This window comes from Thermobia domestica, chromosome 6, assembly GCF_964235325.1.
Source record: "Thermobia domestica chromosome 6, izTheDome1.hap1.1, whole genome shotgun sequence".
NCBI classification, from domain to species: Eukaryota; Metazoa; Arthropoda; class Insecta; order Zygentoma; family Lepismatidae; genus Thermobia; species Thermobia domestica.
Genome location: NC_137459.1, coordinates 54,766,312 through 54,788,311, shown reverse-complemented (window position 1 = coordinate 54,788,311; position 22,000 = coordinate 54,766,312). Strand labels below are relative to the sequence as shown.

General features: G+C 36.5%; 2 protein-coding genes, 1 long non-coding RNA gene and 1 pseudogene across 4 annotated transcripts in view; all 4 read right to left on the bottom strand.

Annotated features, from left to right (window-relative positions):
* The window catches only part of LOC145688010 (uncharacterized), a 298,897-nt gene that overhangs the window by 20,595 nt on the left and 256,302 nt on the right, over positions 1-22,000 (bottom strand). Inside the window, exons 2-3 of one of the 2 annotated variants that reach the window (XR_014131826.1) lie at positions 21,327-21,430; positions 8,715-8,841 (exon numbers count right to left, since the gene is read on the bottom strand). This is a non-coding gene — a long non-coding RNA (uncharacterized LOC145688010). The remainder of the gene's footprint in view (positions 1-8,714; positions 8,842-21,326; positions 21,431-22,000) is intronic. The other variant, XR_014131825.1, reaches the window with a different exon arrangement.
* LOC145688009 (uncharacterized) lies at positions 1,962-7,873 on the bottom strand. Its single transcript, XM_081761676.1, has 3 exons — positions 7,454-7,873; positions 5,138-5,279; positions 1,962-2,669 (listed from the first exon to the last, which is right to left on the bottom strand). The coding sequence occupies exons 1-3, from the start codon at positions 7,573-7,575 to the stop codon at positions 2,568-2,570; spliced, it is 366 nt and encodes a 121-aa protein (XP_081617802.1). The 5' UTR covers positions 7,576-7,873; the 3' UTR covers positions 1,962-2,567.
* On the bottom strand, positions 19,457-19,852 carry LOC145687667 (histone H3-like). Its single transcript, XM_081761126.1, is given in 3 exon segments — positions 19,457-19,635; positions 19,638-19,777; positions 19,779-19,852. Coding segments are annotated over 3 exon segments (384 nt in total). The 3' UTR covers positions 19,457-19,465.
* On the bottom strand, positions 19,903-20,452 carry LOC145687669 (histone H2B pseudogene; annotated as a pseudogene).

Below are 22,000 nucleotides of genomic sequence, written 5' to 3'. Positions count from 1 at the left end.
TCAAATATGTGAAAGTAACATCCAGTTTTCTAAGAGTAATCCTCATGGTTACTAGGGACCTAATTCCTGTCTTCACTCGCAATTACTACGTCATTATGTTGGGATTGGGCTTCGTTGTGTTTGTAAAGTTAAATAGGCTGAAGTTGTCTCCGTGAATTCCTTTTCTAAGACAATCTAATACAAGGTAGGAAATTTCAATAAAGGAAGGAGGGTATTACCTCATAGCGAGAGTATGATTTTTGCCTACGAAATTCTTAAAATAGCAACGAATTCAGATAAAGGCTACCTGCGACGGATGTAAAAGTGCGATTATTTCTCATTTCTTAGTTTTTATATATATCCCGGATCGGAAAATATGCACCTTTGCTCGCTTCGCATACAAACTCAGGATACTCTATTTCTTTTTTTTCACACTGAATCCGAGTGTCTATGATTTTCTCTGTTTGAAGTGAGATGGCCTTACCATATTACGCGCCTCTCGGTACAGTAATTCTTCCAGTAAGTAGTTCATGGATTCAGTCCTCAAAACTTTCAATATTTAGCACGGGGGCACATATTACTGCATGTTTATGCATTTAATGTTCAAAACTTACTACGTATTAGGGCAGATTTTATAGCGTTTAATGTTGTGTACAATAGCCCTCTACGTGAAATGTTTTATTAATTCAGCATTTGAATCGTTTATTTATGGAACAACGTTAACTCCAGAGACCACATTTAGGTGATTTTTTCAATTAAATGGAATGAACCGTCTTCAAGAGAATATTCAGGCACGTTCATATAGAAACCTATCTTTTATTTATGAAAGAACGTAACTACATTTTTGTCAGAAAGTTAGTTATGAGTTTCAGATCATTATCCTGGTAAAAAATTGATTCTTTTTAAAATTATTTTTCTCTCCTGAAAAAGCTTTGTCTCTGGAGTTTTTGTTTCATAAATTAACGATTCGAACACAAAATCAGAGGACTGAATTAAAAACACATTAAGGAACTGTTGTACACAATATTAAACGCTGTAAGTTTGCTTTGAAAAAAAAAAAAAGGAAAATTTTGAACATCAAATGCAGAAACATGCAATAATATACCCCCTCTGCGGGATGTTCAGGTTTTTTTCTTTTTGTATGAACTACTTAGGAGAGGTATTACTGCACCGAGACGCTCCTACCTTATTTAGTTTCTTAGTTTAAAGGAAGGTCTACACCGCAAGTGAGTCAGCTACCCTTCTGCTCACAAGAGTTTGGACATCGCTTGATTTCCTGTGGAACGGATTTTTCATATCCTTCCCACTCCCCTCACCTCATGACTCGAGATGCCTACATACGGGCATTCTGAAGGAGGCAATTTTCCTAACAGATAACTTCCTACCACTATACCGGAGTTAAGAGAAAAGATTCGGTCATTTGCTTTGTCATTCTAGCAAACCGTGTTCACTAGCATGTTCATCGATCTACAGGATGGCTATGAAGAATATGTGCGACATAATGTTCAACATTTTGAACACAAGATATACAGGAACGAAATTAAATGGAATGAACCATAAATTTACAATATGTGTTGAGTAACATTTAATTGACATGCATTTGCCAACCTTCTTATGTTTCATTATGTTGTACAATAAATAAATAAATAAATTTAAGCGATGCGATTTCAGTACTGTTTGTTTTGCCGCATACAGTAGAACAAGATGTTAAAGTTTGTGACGTTTGGTTACGATGAAGCCTACTTTGCATTTTTTTTTAAGAATAGATTTTACAATTGATTGCAGTGAAAACAATATTGAAAAGGTATTGAACATATATATTACCGTCCTATGAAAACGTCTGACAATCATTTAAAAAAAAAAAACGATATGAACGCCGAGTAGCCAAGCATGGACATTGTGAGTAGCAATGATTTGTACGACAATGTTTGCTCTGCATGAAGTTATAAAACATAAAATTTCGAACAACAAATAGTTACAAATGTGCTGAAAGAAGTTTATTTACTGTGGTAAATGTCTTAAGAATATACAAATCAATAACCGATATTAAAACTTCATATTGTTTGTTAGAATATTTGGCGCTGCAATATCACAGATATTTGCGCTTTGCTTACTTTCAAAATAGTTATCATAGTATGAATGCACAGAGATAAAGATGGAATATGGACTACAGTCAAATTAGCAATACAAACTGATCAGTCATTAGAAGAATCATTGTTACGAGGTGGATCCGGTGACAGAGCGTTCCTTGTTTTCACATAATGCGCACGCACAAGCATCAATATGTTGAAGCCTTTGTGTGACGCATACACGTGGACACTCCTCTGTTCTAAACGTTTTGGTCTGTGCGAGAACAGCTAACCATTTCCAATATTTCTTAAGTAATATTTTCTGTTGTCCATTTTATTTGGGCCACTCACCACTTGTACATTAAGGATGCATTTCCTGATTCTAAATGTTTCACTGCTTTTCCTGCGAGGATTTCTTTTTGGAATATAGCTACAGTCAATATATCCTACAACTCTAGGAATACTAGCCATTTGATGAAATTGAACTTGAACTGTCCTGAAACAATCAGGAATGGGGAATCAATTACATACATCAGGCGACGAGCAAAGACTGATGATACTTTCCTCACAAGCTGGCAAATTGTTGGGTGGCTCACGAAATTGGTTACCTTGAATGTGTATCTGTAAAACAAGCACAGAAATACGTTACATAAAATAATTCAGGAATATTCTTTTTGGAATCTTTTTTGCTAATTTAGCAACTTCAAAATTTATTCAGGTGATAAGACTGAAAATTATTCAGATGCACCTATCCCGTGAGAAACAACGCTACCTATAATTATGGCAAGTCACATTTGTGTTTACTTTTGATTATAGGAATGAGTAGATGAAAAATGACAAAAGATTAGCTAATTTTTAATAAAATCCCTTTTGGAGCAGCCTCATTGCCGTTAAGTTTAACAACTCTAATTTACAGTTTATTTGTTTATATCTGTAAAATAAATTATATTAATCAGAAAATGAAAATTATAACTAAGTTTCTTAGATTATGTTATTTTGCATCAAATGCTGTAGCTAAGACACCTACATAATTTTATCAATTATCAATTATGAAGATGCAATGGGCGAGTAGGAAGAAATGTCTACGTGTATATTCTTCTCTTTAACAACTTGTATAGTTCTTTATCTTGTTGAAAATTATTGAACCATGAATAAATTGATTTAATCTGTTATTTTTGTTCTGAGCTATTTTCTAAAAGTATGATATAAATTAATTACGAAAGTGACTTTCATATTAACAAACAGTATTGCGAATTATGCAGTTGATTCATCAGATATAAACTTTGATATCTAGCACTGAATCATGGTTTCTAGCTGCAAAACTTTCAAGAAAGGAAAAGAGCAATTATGTAAAAGATTAAAATATTGATTATTAGGAAAGATAAGACAAAGATAACAGCATAAACCCTTTTTGTATAATTCGTCATTAACATATAATCACATAATCGCTGGTACCTACTGTTTATGTGACAAAATTTTGCTGTGAAATGTTCAACACCATTAAATAATCGAAATTGCATTGTGTTTGGTGATGTAACATTTTATTGGGGACTACAAAGGTGTATATTTTCTATTATACGATGTGTAACCCAGTATACAGCGTGTATCAAAAAGAATCATTCGGTTTTAAACAATAATAGTATCTATTCTGTCTTTGAGTGAGCAACGTACTGTTGGAAAGAGGAAAATCTCTAGTTGTACATGGTTTCCGCTAGGTAGCAGCAGTGTGCTTGAGTGAACGACCACTACGATTCTGGTTAAAATGGCGTCCGGACAACAGAAAGCGTTTTGTGTACTACGTTTTGCGGAGTGCAAGTCAGTGATAACTGTTTAGTGTGACTTTCGTACTAAATATGGTGTGGATCCTCCTACTGCACAGAGCATTAGACGATGGCATGAACAATTCCGAACAATAGGCTGTTTTTGTAAGGGAAAATCATCGGGACGTCCTCGAGTGCCCGACGCAGACGTGAAGCGCGTCCGTCAATGTTTTACACGCAGTCCGCAGAAATCCGTTCGTTGTGCAGCTCGACAGCTCAACATGCCCTCAATGTCCCTCTGGCGTGTGTTGCGTGTTGTTTACACATGAAACCATACAGAATTCAGCTACTGCAAGCTCTTTGTGAAGGTGACAAAGAACGACGTATGGAGTTTTGTAATTTCATTCTTGGCAAGATTGCAGAGGACGACAGTCTTGTTCAACGCTTAGTGTTTAGTGACGAGGCAACATGCCATTTGAATGGAAATGTGAACCGCCATAATGTGCGAATATGGGGAACGGAACACCCACATGAAGTTGTAAAACAAGAGGGACTCGCCAAAAGTTAATGTGTTTTGTGCAGTTTCCCGAAAAAAGATGTACGGTCCATTTTTATTTGCCGAGAACACTGTGACGGTGATAACCTACCTTGATATGCTTGAGTACTATCTTTTGCCACAGTTGGAGACTAATTCGAATGATTTCATCTACCAACAGAATAGGGCACCGCCACTCTGGCATGGGAAACTGCAGGATTTTTAAATCGAACGATTCCACAACGATGGATCGGTCGCACTGGACCAAATGATGCAGCGTTACATTACTGGCCTCCGAGGTCACCTGACCTTACTGTATGTGATTATTTCTTGAGGTTTATACAAGATTCCGTTTATGTGCCTCCGTTACCAAGTACATTGAATGAATTGCGATATCGCATAACGGCAGCTGTGGAAGCTGTAACTGAAGACATGCTAGCTGCAGTTTGGGGCGAATTTGAATACCGCATGGACATATGCCGTGCATCTCACGGGGAGCACATTTTACACCTATGAACAGGTGCAATAAAAACTTTTTGAGTTTCCTGTCATTCAAAACAAAAACTATTTGTATATGTTTATTAGTTTCAGAAATACGGACTTGCCAAAGTGGATGAATCTTTTTGATACACCCTGTATAATAGTATGGTCTGAAAATAATGAAAGAGAAACATGATTTTACTACTGGTAATATTGAGCAATAAATTATTAAACTAGTTTTTGAAGAAAACTGAAAATGGCAAACTACATTTTCAAATTCATATGTTATGTGCTTCAAAGAAAATAGCGCCTACCTGATAGTTCCCACTCACATAGAATCTTAAAATCGTGAGTACTTTAAGAATTGCTGGTAGTGAACGTTCCCGCAAAATAATATTTTCTAAATCGTCTCCCAGTAATGGAAAAATTTGTCTCAGAAATATTACTTTCGAAAACCTGAAACGAGAAAAGAATACAGTTTGAAACTAAAACCAAAATCGACACACTTTGTATAATAAACCTATTATCAACAGAAATAAAACCTAACCTAAACATTTCCAGTTAGTACTTGAAAATCAAATTAGCGTGTTAGCTGAATTTAAAGGTGGAAGAGAGGCCATGACCTGTTTGGAGAAGGAAAATAAGTGCGGTGTTAGTAGTTAGGTTAGGTTGCTGTCGTTTTATTTCATACTTCAAAATGAATTTCTATTTCTGTGTAGAAGTCATGCTACAGAAATGACCAGAGCGAATATATGAACAATGGAAGTGAGACCGGTTTTTGAGTACATGAACCTTTGTACAATACACATGTGCAGGAGACATGCTACGGAAATAACCAGGCGCGGACATATGGACAACCGAATAGGCCTTTATGTCCGCCCCTCATAATTTCCGTAACATTACTCTTACACAGGTGTATTCTGTAAAGGTCCCTGTATCTCTACTGAAAATTTCATGAAAAACGAGGAATATCACAATGGTAAATGACACTCAAGACGAGCAGCGTATATGTGACGTACAAGAGAGTGGAGCAAAACAAAGCTTCAACACTACCAACCGTCACTGACGCACCTGCTCCCTTCGGACGTAGCCCCGTGCTACAGAGCGGGGCAATTAGTTTCGCCCTGCCCTGCCTCGTTTAAATAGCATTCGTGCTCTTTAAAGGCTATCGAACACAAATTAACTTTTGATTTTTGAACTGTCGTTTTTACGACATGTCTGCACAAGGTATGTCATATAATGTTTAAGTCCCCCTAAAGTTAATCTATACATATGAATGCAATTCCCTCCATAAGAAACAATGGAGTATGTTTAGTAAAGGGGTCCAGAAGCACGTAAAAACACAAAATTTACAGGAGAAATGAATGATGCAATTACTTAGACGTAACATAACGTAACCAAATCTAACCTAACCTAACATAAATTAACCTGAACTAACCTAAACTAACCTAATATTAATAGAAATAAGCGAAATTTATTTTTGTAAGATTATACAGGACCTCTACACTAGTATAACACAAACTAAACTAACCTAACCTAAACTAATCTAACCTAACCTATCCTAAGCTAACCGAATGTGAACAGAAATTACCAAAACTGTAACATTTTTTAGAGAAAAAGAGCTGGACCCCTTCTGCTAAACATAGACCGAAACAATTTACAAGATCCATTTCCGGACCAAAAGAAGTCATAATTAATGAATTCAAACATGTATACTTAATCTAGAATAAACCAAATTGTGAAAATTTTACATTGTGTACAATAAAAGCCTGCCTAACCTAATCTTGTGTCTACTTGGGTAGCAAATCGTAAACATTTTACATTTTATGTAAGTTGTGTCTGCTTCCGAATTGCATTATACTTTTTGGCTAAAGACAACAAAACACTACCTTCTTAATCTAATGATACGAACGTGCCGATATATTGAGATACAAGTTGAGCACGTAAATAATTTCCTTCTGCCAATTTAATTTTACACAAACTCAAACCAGTATCAAGTATAAGATTTGTTTACACAAGTAATGAATTTTGGTAATAGACTATATATAAGGTCCTACTTTCCTTTCTCTTCATGTTCCTTGGTTCCTGAGTTGCACGATTTTCTGTCTTAACCTTGTGCAGCACCCATGCGTATGGTTATTATGTTATTGTATCTTGCACTAGATGTATTACAAGGATCTCCTGTGAAAATTAAGTTATCCTAACCTAAACCACCCTAACCTATTTTGTTATTGCATAGTAGTAAAATAATATGTAGTTATTGTGTTAAGAAGTTTGCTGTAAACTTGAAACTATAAATTATACTTGGGATTTTTTTTACACATAGGCTAAATGAAACTTATGATTAGAGCAATTTAAACATAATATACAACGCCATGAAATAGACGTTTCTTGGTTCAAAAAATGTGACGAAAAAGTTAAAACGAAAGGTCCAAAGGGAGAAGTACCCAACGAGAATAGGTTCTACGATCCGTAGCGAATACAACTGTAAAAATTGCCAGAAAAGTAAAGGAAAATGAGTGAAACTACTCATACTTAGTTTGTAGAATGAATATTTGTTTTTTTTTGTCACTATGTTACTGTTATTAAATTAGCATAAAAGTTAAAATCAAGACGCATAGTTGACTTACCTGTAGCTCTCAAAGAATTGATTATCGTTATACAGTTCCAGTGGATTTTCCATGTACCTCGTATGTCTTGATGCATCATTAGTCATCGCAAAGTAATATTTTTTATATTTGTTCTTCCACATTCAACAAAATCCATACCAAAAAATGAATGACTATACTGTTAAAGAACTCAAGGAAGGCTTAAGGTTGGTCGATACCTTGACCTATCTAATCCTTGTACATTGTATACAAATAGAGTTCGATATGTACGTTTTCTTTGTTTACATATATCAGCTGACTGTAAATTGCGGAATACGCCATCTTGGGAAGGGATATCTCGAATCGAACGCTACAATCGAGAGTTCGCTCGAATCAATACTGCGACATAGGGAAGGGCACCTCTAGGTCTATATATTATCTCAATGTTCGTAATGTAGGGGAAGGTAAAAGAGGGAGAGTACACACTACCTTCTTAGTGTTTGAATTAGATTTTTTTTATTGGTTTCACTGTTTGCTGACAATAGATTGTCTTTATAGAGAACATTTTAGAAATTGTTGGGTCCTCATTCGAGTACGGGAGTTGGGCGACAGTTATTTTCCAATGACTAACAAAAGTGGATTATTAGCAAACTAACCCAAATGTATCATTTAAACAGTCTTTTAATTTTGAGCTAATTACTTTGAGACACACCATCTTTCATCCTCTTGCAGTACCTTGTTTGTACTAACCCTAGAATTAAAATTATCAACTTACGTACTTAGAACTAGTGGGGTATATTTTTCAACAACCCAAGTTGTTACATATATTCATTAGAGGCTGATATCCTCGAAAGTTGGCCATATTTAGATATAGCATGGGATTTATCGTTCATGGGTGAGGAGACGAAAAACCGGTAGGGACTGGTTTCGCAATGTGTTGATAAAAGTGAGAGGCGGCTAGCATTGTCTTAGTCCTATGAATATTTCTGGAGGATTCATACCCACTCAGGTAAGTACTGGCATTTATTTATATTACAATTAATTGTGGGTGGATTATTTAATTTGGATGGTAATTGCATTAAGTTATATGAATTATAGTAAGGAACATCCCCGAGCTCAATATGTCACTGACAGTTCGCATTTGTGCTGAAATTTTACAATCTATGCTATTCCTACACTGATGCAATTGCCCAATTTGTAACAGACGCAATGTTTTCTTCCTTTTTTAAAAATTATATTAAGTGAATAAGAAACATGAAGGCAGTGAATGAAACAACCGAAACAATAAAAGGATATACTATACTTGGACTGATACTTGTGAGATAGTATTACTCCATTCTGGACGAACTTTATGCATATTTCGATCTTCGGTTGGTACCTATGGGCCACCGGACTGCTTGACGCTCACTCTCTCTGCTCCTGGAATCACACTTAATACAACTTCAGTTAGTTAAAATTAACAAATTCACTCAGTTTCCAATTTATGGACTTAAGAGGATATCCAGACAGGTGGGAGATTTTATGAATGGAAGCTTGACGTTTCCCCAGCAACTTGGTTTAAGTGTTCACACCATTACGTTTATGAGCTAAGTGAAATTTTAGAATATTTATACAAGAGGATTACTGTTTGAGAGAATTATTGGCTCGAGAGAATATGATACGGTGGAAAGCAAGTTTTAATGAGCAATAATCTGGTTTTATTTGGCTCTTCCAAATAAACAAATAAAGTAAAACTAAATTTTCCATTCTGATCCTCTTATTATTGAGAGCTTGTTGGCAGGTTGGAGTTATGGAGGGGTAGTTGCTACCCCAGGAATTGAGTCCAATTAGTGTTTAGTGCAATTACGAGTAGTAATGCATGTAGTAACTTATTTGATCTCTTGATTTATAAGGAATTAATTCCTTGTGTGTATTTTTGCTTTTCAGGTGAAGAGCTAGAGTGTCGAGGGGCTTTCCTCCTTTTTATTCTACGGTCCTTACTACCTTGCGGTCCAATTCAGGATGAAAGGAATTAAGAGGAAAAAACAAACACTTCTGTAAGGGTAAATACTCCAATTTCTTAACCAGTTCTATAATTTTTATAGTTAACTAACCTATTATTAAGTCTTTCTTTTCTTTATTATTTTACTTAAGTCCTTGTTGTCTATGCTTGTCGTGTTTGTGTGAAACTAGGTAACAGCTCTTCTTATTGTGCTACCCAGATGTGTGAAAGTGACAGACTTCGACGACAGTTATAATTCTTGAGAGATACGGGACTAAGTCCTAACGTTTGATGCTGTTACTAATCATAGTAGCGGGGTTAAAATAGAGACTGCGAAATTTGGTAATGACTTGTGTTAATAAAGATTAGCACGTAATTCGAACGCTGGCCGGTTTGCCGCCATGTTACACAACTACAAAAGTCAGGATCGGAACTCGAACACAGTCTATCTGAATACGTAATTTTCTTTTCTTGGGTTAAGCTGTAAACGTGACACTACTGATTTTGATTGTTTTCTCAAGACATGAAAAGAAAAGTTATCAATTTTGTTTTTAGCTTCTTCATTATGAATGATATGAAATTAGTATTTTCCGCAATAGAAGAGCACAAGATACTGCAACGTTACGCACAATTTTCAGAAAAATGTTAAGTATAAACGGATCCTTGGCACTTGCGTGAATATTTTAAATTTAGTCCGGGGACTACTGTAATTCAACTAATCTTCGGTTGAGTGAGGACTGTCCCCAATCCAGCCTTTGAGAGTAAGAAAGGAGTATTTTTTGAATTTTTGCATTTTTACTAGAATAAAGTGCATCTGTGAATTTAACTCACGTTGTATCTTCTTATTAATATCAATCATTATTATTATGATAATCCCTCAGGCTTTTTCTCTCGGAGTGGTGCCTCGTTTACCGATTTTCGTGGTATCTTCCCACTTTGCCTAATTCCCATTTTGAACAACACTATCAGTTGTCAATCATAGGTAAAAGTCACATCCGCTATTTTAGATGAAATGCCAAGTCTCATTTTGCCTAATTCCCATTACACCTAACGATCAGAAGACATCCATTATATAGAAGATCTGATAGTTTCCATACTTACATATGTACATATCTATTTCATACAAAAATAACTTGCATCAAAGAAATTACTACAAACACTAGAATAAATTATTACGGAATTAGAACAACTTGCTGGCTACTCCGTGGAACGACTGGTCCCTACATATTGTAAAGTTCGGCTTGTGCAGGTGTAGGCAGAGCATAGGTAAAACAAATTCGAGTCCGGAATCATCTTCCACTACCGGTTTTTATTACAAAATTCACTATAAACAGTATTACAAAAAAAAAAAAACTAATATAATGTAAATTCTCTAATACTGAATAAAGATAGGTTATCTAAGGCCCGCACAGCCTAGGGCAGGATCTCCACAGAGCTCCGAAGTAAGCTAGGTGACAGATTCGTATGCTCAGAGCAAGCTAAGAGGGCAGAGAGGAAGCCTCGAGTTCCGAAGCAAAGTAGAGACTTTGGGATAGGTACTTCCTAGAGCTCCAGAGCAAGTTAGAGGAGGGATGAAGAGTAGCAGCCTAGTGTCTTTCTTTGGAATCCTCTCTGTTATATACTTGCTCTTGGCGAGGTGGCGCTGCTGTTCCAACGTTGTCATGTGACAAGTGGTGTCGCTGTTGCCTCTCTCGTCTACATCCATAGTAAGACGCACATGATCGATGTTTGTAAATAGAAGTACATGTTTGGTGTTTGTAAACGCAACCATGCAGGATATTACACCCCAGGCCAGCTTAAGAAATGAGCCAAAGGGTTATTTTTCTTCTGGGAGAGGGATAATGAACATACACTAAAAAAACACAAAGCATTAAAGGACCACACTTTGAGCACTGGAATAGTGGTAGGGGAAAGCGCTAAATAGTTAATCCTTTTGCACAAGCAGGATCTGTGAAGAAAACATTGACCTCAAGGAAAGGCTGTTTTAAGCTTTGGCGTAAAAATTATTCATATACATCAATTCACTGATGGTAAGCTGTGGTTTAGAGGGTGGCATGGTGTACACTCATGTCCAAAATTATTGTCGCATGTCTATGAATATGTTGTTCTAGAAATAATTTAATAACGAATTCGCCCGGTATTTCTTATGTTAGTATTTATATAATCGACAAAGACAGGTATGTGGCAAATTTCATGTCAAAAGAGCAGCAAATAAGAATAAAAAAACGAAAATAAAACTTTCTTGTCCATTTAGCAACATTTTGTTTTACTCATTCTAATTTTTGTATTTATAATTCTTTTCCTTTGAAATTTACCACAAATATACATTTCCCAATTATATACATAATATCAGTATTAAAGTACCCTGAAAAATCAAATTATATTCTTACAAGAAGACAGTTATAGATATGCAACGATCATTTTGGAGATGAGTGTACATTTCAGTAGCGGTGTTATTAAAAGTGTCTATTGGAATAGAAGATATGATGTCGATTCTTGGTCACTTCGTGTTTCATGGGGTCAAGCGAAAGCGATAACATAGCATACATAAAGTAAATAAGCACTAGAAATGTGGTGATAATCACTGCTATAAGAAGGGTGTCAATACTAAAGGAAAAAAAGACCATGTTATGAACGGCCTGACTTGCTGAATAACCTGTAATAAAGTAGAATGTTCATGAAATATTGGCACGGATGATAGGCTTGTAGGTGCAATACAAAAATATGCCAATTTCAATAGGGAATATAATATTTAAAATAGCAACAGCAGTGACAGTTCATGAAAATTCACTGTATAAATGAAATTCAGGCATGACATTTGGTAAACTTTCTTCATGTTGGAGTAGAGAATGCATGGACGTAGAAGTACGTTGTAAATTTTGAAAGTTAAGAGCAAAATTCAATTTTGGATTGTTGGTGGGAAGATTCAAGGTAAGCGTGAGTAACTGTTAATGTTTTATACAAAGACGTCGAAAGAATTACAGGATGAAAAAAGGTTTTAGAGTGAAGAAAACTATGCAAGTACATAAAAAATTTAATCGAGGAGCAAGACTTTAGTAGCCTATGAAAAATATATCGTTATAAATATTTTAGACAAATATAAAGAAATTTCTATCAACGAATTAAATAATATTAATGAGAATCTTTTTGCTATATCGAAAGCTAACAATGGAGATGATAAACGCGAGAATAAAACGAAAGGCCTTAAGGTCGCAAGGATAAAGGTCCACCAATATGCCCCGACACAAACTCTACCGAACAAATCCTGGAATTCTGGTGAACAAAGTAATGGATAACAATTTTAAAGGACAAGTTAAAAATCAAAGGGCTTCCAGATCAAAAAGGTAAACCTCCAGGTGAAGATTTTAAACAATTTTACACTAAGCTCTGCTGTTAACAAGACAAGTGTGAAATCAATTTCATTGAAGCGCTTGGAAATGGTATCATTGAAGACATTTTCATATTAGCATATGCAGACGACTTTTTAAAAAAAATTCTTTATAGAACCCAAGAGGGCCTACGAAACGAATTCAACCTTTTAAGAAGATATCTTTGTAATTTAAAAATGAAGTTAGAAAAAAAAGAAAAAAATGCTACGCTTCTAAGATCACTTCAATCAGCAAGTCCTGGGTGTGTGAATCTATAGTATTGTATATTGATTTTAAAATTCGAAAGTTAACCGTAGAAGAAAAGTTTACCTATTTAGGATGTAACTATACAATTAGGAATTGGCTAAATAATAAATTCCATAGGGCAAAACAGGAACTATTCTTAATAGGGTTTTAAAATTACGACTGAAGCCTAGACAAACTGAATTTTTACATATGTTCTACCATTTTTTATAATTTTATACATTGAATTGTGTCTAAATTTTTTATTGACTTTGGATCAGTTTAACAAATCTTATTAAAAATGTATTTCATTTGAATCATAGCGTAACTCACTCAGTAATTTACAGTAGAAAACGGGACTGAGGTCTAGTCTTCCAACGAATGGTCAATATCTTTTTAGCCATTCTTAGGAATGGCTACAAATGGAGGAACAATGACGATTACGTTATTCGCAAACTATACTTTCAAAATAGAATTGAGGAGCTTATGAAACGAAGAGCCCAAGGACTCAAGATGGCCTCTATTAGTAAAGTAAATGACAACCTTCAAAAAAAATTTAAAGAGTAAAGAATTTGTAAAAGGATGGACCAGCCCTTTCAAGAGAAGGGAATTAAATACTTCAAAACAATTGTTTCGCCAATGCATCTCTATATGAAGAGAATCTTATGTCAGAATTAAGATACATTGATTTCATTACAATTCGTTCCAATACTTTTGGAACCAAAGTGACGTTACCTCAGGCTTCTAAAATAAATGGCATTTTGAGCAGAAGATGTAATACGAGTTATGAGACATTGGCACACGTGTTATGCGAATGCACCGAAAACAAGAATAAAATAGTAATACAGAGGCATAACGAGGTTCTGAACTTACTTCAGGAATATGCTGAAAACAATAGTCAGATTTAGTAGGGAGCCTGAAATAAAATTAGAAAACAGAAATTAAAGTCTGACCTTGCTTTAATGAAAGACGATAAAGCATAAAAGATATCCGTGTAGCACAAAAGAAATAACTGTTATCCCATCTCACAAACACGAGAAGCATAGACGACAAGGATTTAAAATAATGAAGAAAAGAAATGCACCACTTAAAGACTGCAAAACCTCCATAAAACACTAGGATTTCTCAATCTGAAATCCATTGTAGGTTATTCACTCACGTTTAGAACTGCTTCGGATAAGAAGACGTGAAAAAGTGAAATATCCTTCAGCTGTAACAGGTCCTTAGTTCGATTCTGTAACAAACGGAAATGATACCTCCATTCAACGTTTTTGCTGTTATTGATATGTCAAGACAAACTTAGTGTGACTCCACACACAAGATGGTTTTGTTCATCAGTCCACAGGCGCGTTACCACAAAATCCCCGTGTAAGTTACTCGTGTTCTGTAATCGAACTCCACAGTAGCCAAAATTCTCACTCAAATAGCTTCGTCACCAAGATTTGAACGTTGTACGTAAACCTGAGTGAAAGTAACATTACACTGTCGCTGTTTGAAGTTTTCGGATATTACGAAAGTACTTAATAATTGATTAGTTAATTATCAAAATGGTAGAACCGGTTAAGAAATTGGAGTACTTGACCTTACAGAAGTAGGACTTTTCTACTTAATTCCTTTCATTTTGAATTGGGCCACAAGATAGTAAGGACCGTAGAATAAAAAGGAAAGCTCCTTGACACTCGAGCTCTTAACCTGAAAAGGAAAAAGAACACAAAGTATGAATTTCTTATAAATCAACAGAATAAATAGTAAGTTACCTATATGCATTACCAATTACTTAAAAGGTAACTAGAATTGGACTCAATTCTGGGGTAGAAACTACCACCTCCTTAACTCCAATCCGTCGACAATATCTCAATAATAATAATAATAATAATAATAATAATAATAATAATAATAATAATAATGACAATAGAGGATCAGAATGGAAAGAGTTTTATTTGTTTATTTTTTGGAAGAGTAAGTGAAAGAATGCCAGATTATTACCCATTAGGATTTTAGCTTCCCCTCCTACTATTCTTTTCCACTTTATCTGGTAAATATAAGTACATTATTCTCTCAAGCCAACGAGTCTCTCAAACGGTAACACTCTTGTATAAATATTCTATAATTTCACTTAGCTGAAGCTGGCAATGGTGTAAACACTTAAAGCACGTTGCTGGGAAACATGTCAAGCTTCAATTCTTAACCCTCTGGCAATATACATCAATATAAATGATAAAGTTTACACAAGTCACTATCAGGATTCGATCCGAAATTATTCTCTCACGTTCTCTACTTCAGCCATTAGGGTAACACATCCATTCTGCTATTGCTTATCTTTCAAGAGCAAAAATTTATCAAACACTCACTACAACTCTGTTCCTTGGAGGCCGCATAACTTACTACTTTTCATGTGTTTCTCCAACGGACACAAAGTGTAAAGGTTCCATTCCAAAACTCGTGGGTAAGTTCGCGGACTTCCCTCGTAAGTAGTCTAGAAACAGGTAGTAACCTTCTATACCCAACCTTCTTTCATAATGAACTGTTTGAGAGAATAACAATAAAGATTAGATTACAATAAACATATGATTTGGAAAACCTAAACCACATGCACATCTTATAGGAATTATAGAAAGTATACAAATATGTATTGACTGGACAAACTCTGGACTGGACATTTGTTGTGGAATAAGCGAGAATAGAGAAACAAACGACCGAAGGTGAGATTGAACACGAGACCTTGTTGGAAGTAGACCAGTCTACTGAACCGCTCAAATAGATATATAAGTCCATGCGTTCTGATAAATATTTTTTAGACAGTTTTCGCGCTAGCTACATGTTTTCTTGTTTGTTAGATACGCATGTGAGTGAGTTTGTGGCGAATAATAGTATATAACAGTTTGGGGCAAGTGTGAACACTTTCCTCGGCCATGTCTATCTTATATGTATATTAATTGCACAAATAATATACTAACTCTGAAAGTTTTCGTGGTTTGGATGAAAGTAACATTTTTTTATGGTTACGAGTGTGTATTGATGTTCATCAGTCAATGAGATTTACATTCTTGAAAGAAGGTAACTGCTAGTATATTCTAATATATTGAATTTAAGACACTGAGAAACAAAGCCTTTTTTAATAACAGTAAATTTTGCATGGAACAACGGCTGATTAGAGACACACATCTACATCTGCGCATGCCTCATAGTATGACTATGTTCAGCAATATTGTTCATTATGCTATGTTCGAAGACATTCAAGTCACTTTTACTTTGGTGTGAGGATGGCACATTACGATGACTCTGTATGTGAGAGTTATCTTTCTCATTGAATATGCGGCATTAAACGTACCTGAAACAAGCGATTAATTAGGCGTGCATAGTGTAACAGCGTTCAGGTGGTGGAAAAAAATTGAGAAACAGGACGTTAACTCGATAACGAGAAAGTGGCCGGCCACGAGTTTTCTCACCGATAGAAGACAAGACCAATGATGAATTGATGCATGCTGTCAACAGCTTTTCATGTGCGCTCGGGAACTGCAACAATCAATCGCCTTTCCAGGTGATGTAACTACAGTACAGCGGAGACTTCGTGCTGCAGACTTAAATGATGGGGTTATGGATGGGACTTAACCATTTTATTGACTGGACTTAGAACTAGTCTCTCAGTGCAGAAATGCGTTAACTTTCTCATTCGATCTTGCGGAAAGGACTGGGTATCAAGGAACCCTAATCTGACCTTGGGTTCAAAGGAGATGCGGTCTGTAGACGTAGATTACGCTTTCCGCTACCTTGGATGCATGTTCACCATTAAGAATGAGAAATCAATGGTTTATGATGTGAATTATTTGAGATTGCTACTGATGCGAATTAGGAGGCTCTCGAGGAAACTACGAAAGATGATGCTACTGATTAGGGATTATATGCTCCCTCATCTTTTTCTATACGTGGACTATAGCCGGAGCAAACATTACGTTGTTGCGTGTGTTGGATACACGAGTCCGATGATTCCTTAAGGCTTTGCATCTTCTGGGGTCAACGACGGACTATTCTATAGTCGGGATGGAGGATCAGGATTTCCCCATTTGGAAGATCTTTTTCCGAAGCTGCAAGCCAAGATGAAGGTTCGACTTTTGGAATGGGAAGACTTCGTAGTTAGGGAGTTGGCAGTGGAGGCAGACCTTTCCTAGGAGGTTGAGAGGTATGGAAGGTACAAGAAGATTAGAAGAGACCTTACTCTTGTGAAGATTGATAAGTTTCGGGACTGTGAGAAGATTCCTATCTGATGGATAATCGCTTCGACGCTCTTAATCTTCACTCCAATTGTGTTGCCACGAAGCTGGTTTTACATCGGGTCGGTATATATATATATATATATATATATATATATATATATATAGTGATGTTTCCTGTATATTGTGCCACTTCCCTTTGGAAACTGGTCATGTTGTTGGAAAATGTTTTTACCACAAAGAAAGTGATTCGTCGTCATGAGGAGTTGGTTAATCTGGTGTTTAGCCATTCTGTTGGAAAGGGTTTCTCAGTCTATCATGAGAATAACGTGGAAGTGGATAGAGAAAGATTGAAACAGGATTTGATAGTCGAAACAGAGGAGATATGTTATCCACCTCTCAATACTCTAGGAGGATGGGGACAATTTTGGTCGTGCGGCCAGAGAGAAGCAATCCTAAATATCGGACAATTGCTAAAGCCTGTCTCAGACGGGCCTGATGTAAGGACGCGGTTCACGATCTAAAAAACTCACAACCTTACTTAATGATCGTGTGAGGATTAACTTCTTACTCCAGGTTGAAATGTTCTTCTGTCTTTATTTGGATCCTGGCTTGGAAAAAATAGAAGCAGTTTCTATTTTCTCTTGGACTTGCATAAAACTACCAATCAGAAACTAGTAGCGGCTGACGACATTCAAATTTATTTCTCGCTTTCAAGACACGGCTATCTGGACAAGAGAAGCATCAATCGTATTACTAGTCATACGAAAAGTATGACTTTTTTGTGCAACGTGAAGCACGATTTACATTATTTAAAAAAAAAACTGCAAGAATGGAGGCCTTAGAAAAGGTATGCATTGAAGTAAGGAGTGCCCGCCCGAACACTACAGGCATGCACAAATGTAATTACATCTTCTCAAAGAGACCTTCAGTACCTAAACTAGAAAATTGCTCTTCGACGTTTATTTTAGCTTTCCGCGCCTGATAACTGCTCTCATTTACATATTTGGTCAAGTCATTTGATTTTCAGTTTTATAATCTATTTATTTATTTATTTATTTATTTATTTATTTAACAATCACCAGATACAGCTCAGAGTCCATTTTACACTGGATAACAACAACAATGGAAAGGATTTGGGAAGGTATCGGCCAGGGCCTGTTTAGTAGGTACCATCCCGGCATTTGCCTGGTAGGACTGAGGGAAACTCTGGAAAACCTCAGTCAGGATGGTCGGCAGCGGGATTCGAACCCACGACCTCCCGAATGCGAAGCCAACGCTCTACCACTTGAGCTACTTCGCTGCTCATCTCGTTAATGCAAGGATCTACAAACTTTTTTTTTCAGCAGATACCGACTCCATGTTCGTATCTTGCTTCCGAATTTTCAGAGTTACTAATTCCAGTAGCGTATAGAATTCCGTAGAATTTTTTGTAGGAGCGAGGATCTTATGCAAGTAGTTCATTATCCACCATTAAAAATACAGTGCTTTACTGTGCATTATTGCGGCGAAGAATCCACTCCCTGGCCCAACAACTTTTTCTGGGGTGGGGGGTGCCAACAACAGAGCAGATATTGCTGTTACGGCTATTTCATACTCTTCGGATGAACTAATATTGTGTAATAGAAAAACAGTAATATTTACGATTACGACAGCTGATTGCCCTGCACGTAATACATTCATTTTTTTCGTCAATTTAATACAGCGGCCACAAGAGGCTCTGCTGGTAAAAACTACTTAGTTTTAAGGATTGTGTTAGACCCCATACATCATCTCAGGATAAAAAAATTGCATGGGAGTTTGAGTTAAGCAACACTATCAAGTTATAATTTGGGTTGAGGCCTCAGTTCATGTCCATGTGAGAAGGGCTTAAATTCTTTGATTCGGACAAGGAGTTTAAGGTGTTACCAGTGATTGTCGATTCTCGCGGGGCGATGCAAAGGAAACGATCAAGGCCTTGGCCGAAGTTGCGCTGACCTATGAAGTAGTCTAAGACAATGTCGCTGATCGCGCTACGGACTTCGGTTAAAATCAAATAATCATTTTGATACGGACATAAGATTATATCAACACGTTGATCCATTCATGTTATTCCCACCCTTAAGTGGTGCGTGTCGGTAACGAGAACGGAGGGAATTAACTCCCCCTCCCTTCTTGGCTAAGTGGGAGAGTATTATTTTCCGTTTTTCTATGTTAGCTACTGCTTTTAGCTTGTTAGGCATGTTTTTAATTAAATCCCAAAGCTCCAAACTTATGCACTTTTTTCTCGGATACAGCGTGCAAACTGGATGTCCTTAGGCATGATTGTGGCCCTCTTTGCTTGAATAGCACACAGCTTGGTATCTTCGAAAAGTCCAAGATAAGCTTCATTTGCCTTCTGTAAAGCCATGACAGATGAGCTTTGAAAGCAAAGATCTGTCAATCTTGTGCAATTTCCCGAACAAGTCGTTGGAAGGGCAGCTTTCGGATAAGCAACTCTATGCTCTTTTGGTAACGATGAATTTCTCGCAGTGAGAAAGTACCAGGCTTTTTAACTCCACCGGTAGCTGAAGCACTCTGTTGTAGCTTTAGTTGCAAGTTGCTTTTTAGGAGCTTTACTTCCAGTAGATTTCTTAGCTATTTGCTTGGTACGTGCCATTCTGACTGTTCCGACTTCTTACAATTAAAATGAAAAGTGTTCGTAAAGACTTACTTAGAGCTGGTGCACTTGGTAACAGCTTTGGTACCCTCACTAACAGCGTGCTTGAAAAGTTCGCCAGGCAAAAGAAGACGCACAGCTATTTGGATTTCCCGACTGGTTGTAGTTGGCAGCTTGTTGTAATGGGCCAAACGAGAGGCTTCGGCAGCAATATGCTCGAAGATATCATTGACAAAACAGTTCATGCTACTCATTGCTTTGCTAGGTGCACCAGTGTCAAGATGCACTTGCTTCGAAACTTTGTAGAGGTAGATGGTATAACTCTCTCCTCTACTACTACTCTTTCCCATGGAGATGTTCTTTTGAACTTTACCAGATTTCTTTTCTGCTTTTCCGCTAGCTTTTTGTGGCATGATGATTCGTTCTGCAACATTTTATGAAGTCAGAGCAGAGTATTGACGACAAGACTGACCTTTTGGGCTGCTGTTAAGGAGAGACTGACAATATCACAAAGTCGATAGACTGGCGTTTGCTGAGACAAATATTGTTCGTCACTGAAAGACTGTTGGCTTTATAGACGAGAAATTATTTTCCACTGGATACCTTGGGCCGACACGTGTGTATCGTCCATCTGGAATACTGACTCACATATGGTCCCTGTGACTATTCACTTTCGGGGGGTGGATATGCAAGCCTGGAGATGGTATTCACCAGATTACAGGCCGGATTAATGGTGAAAATGTCTATTATCCTTTACGCTCTCTGAAAGCACATGTTGGTGACGGCATACTCCAGCTACAAGAGGAACATAGCTCCGAGCATGATTCAGCCGTGGTATAGTCATGGCTTCAGAGCCAACCTGATCTCGAACTAGTCGATTGAGTATCTCAAGATACTGATCTGAACCCGATTGAAAACATGTGGACTGCTGTTGTAAGAATACGTCGCGAACGTTGGTGGGATAATCCAACAAGAACAGTGGATGCTTCATGAGAACAAGTTGAAGATGCATGGGGAGTTTGTTAATTCAATGCGACGACGATTAGAAGCTGTAAGGGAAGTCAATGGTGACCAAACTGTTATGCGTAATATCACAATGAACTTACACGCTTATGTTGTAGTTTTTTCACCGCGAATTTTACACTTAAATGGAAACTTCAATTGTCATGTACAATGCACAAACTAATGCTCCTTTTATTTGCTAACGTTGCTGCACATAATTCACTTAAAATTGTCACTTTTACAGAGAAAATACATAATTATATGAAAGAACAAAGAAATATATTTGAAAAATGTATGTACTAACACAATAGTTTTATATATATATATATATATATATATATATAACAATTACATACACTAGTGTACGCATGTTAAATTTGAAGGTAAGTTTTTACTTTGATCGTTTCATTCATTTTACTCGATTATTCTATTTAGTAATTTGAGTCTCTTGGTTTCAGTTTTGAGAACGTACCTGTTCGAAAATTTGTCACTGGTATCGAATTACTTGCTGGCTTACTGTTGATTGTTGTCTTAAGTAGTTTTCCTCACGGCACATGTCCAATGTGGTGGAAGTTCCTTTTGAGAAAGAAATTAGAAATTTGAATTTATATCGCCTCTGGAATTATTGTCTATTGTGTGGCCTTTATAGCAAACGAGAAATACGGTGGTTCTTGCTGTAGTTTTTTTCTGTTACTTTATACATTGTATATTTTAAGATTTGATGAATTTAGAACTGTTACTTTGGGAAGTTAGCATGGTTGAAAAGCATTTGAATTTGTCAATGTTTAATTAAAATAATTGTCGAACCAGTTTGAAACACTATGAATATTGTCCCATTTCTAAGGAACTGGTTTCTAGTGACATTTAACGAATTGTTCCGATGAATCGATTGATTGAACGATTCATGAAATGATGACCAAAGTAAAAGAATTTCCAACTTGAAAAGAGCGTTTGCATGAAGTGATGTTGCCAGATCTAGAGTGCGTGACACGGGCCACATTTCATGCAGTTGTCAGCGGAATGCAAGAAGAATGTAATGGATTTATGTGAGACAAGGAATATATGATATGAAAATAAAATTGCATTAATACTGTATTATATTTTAAATCTAGACTCGCATTTGTAGTGTGCTACGTTATGGACATG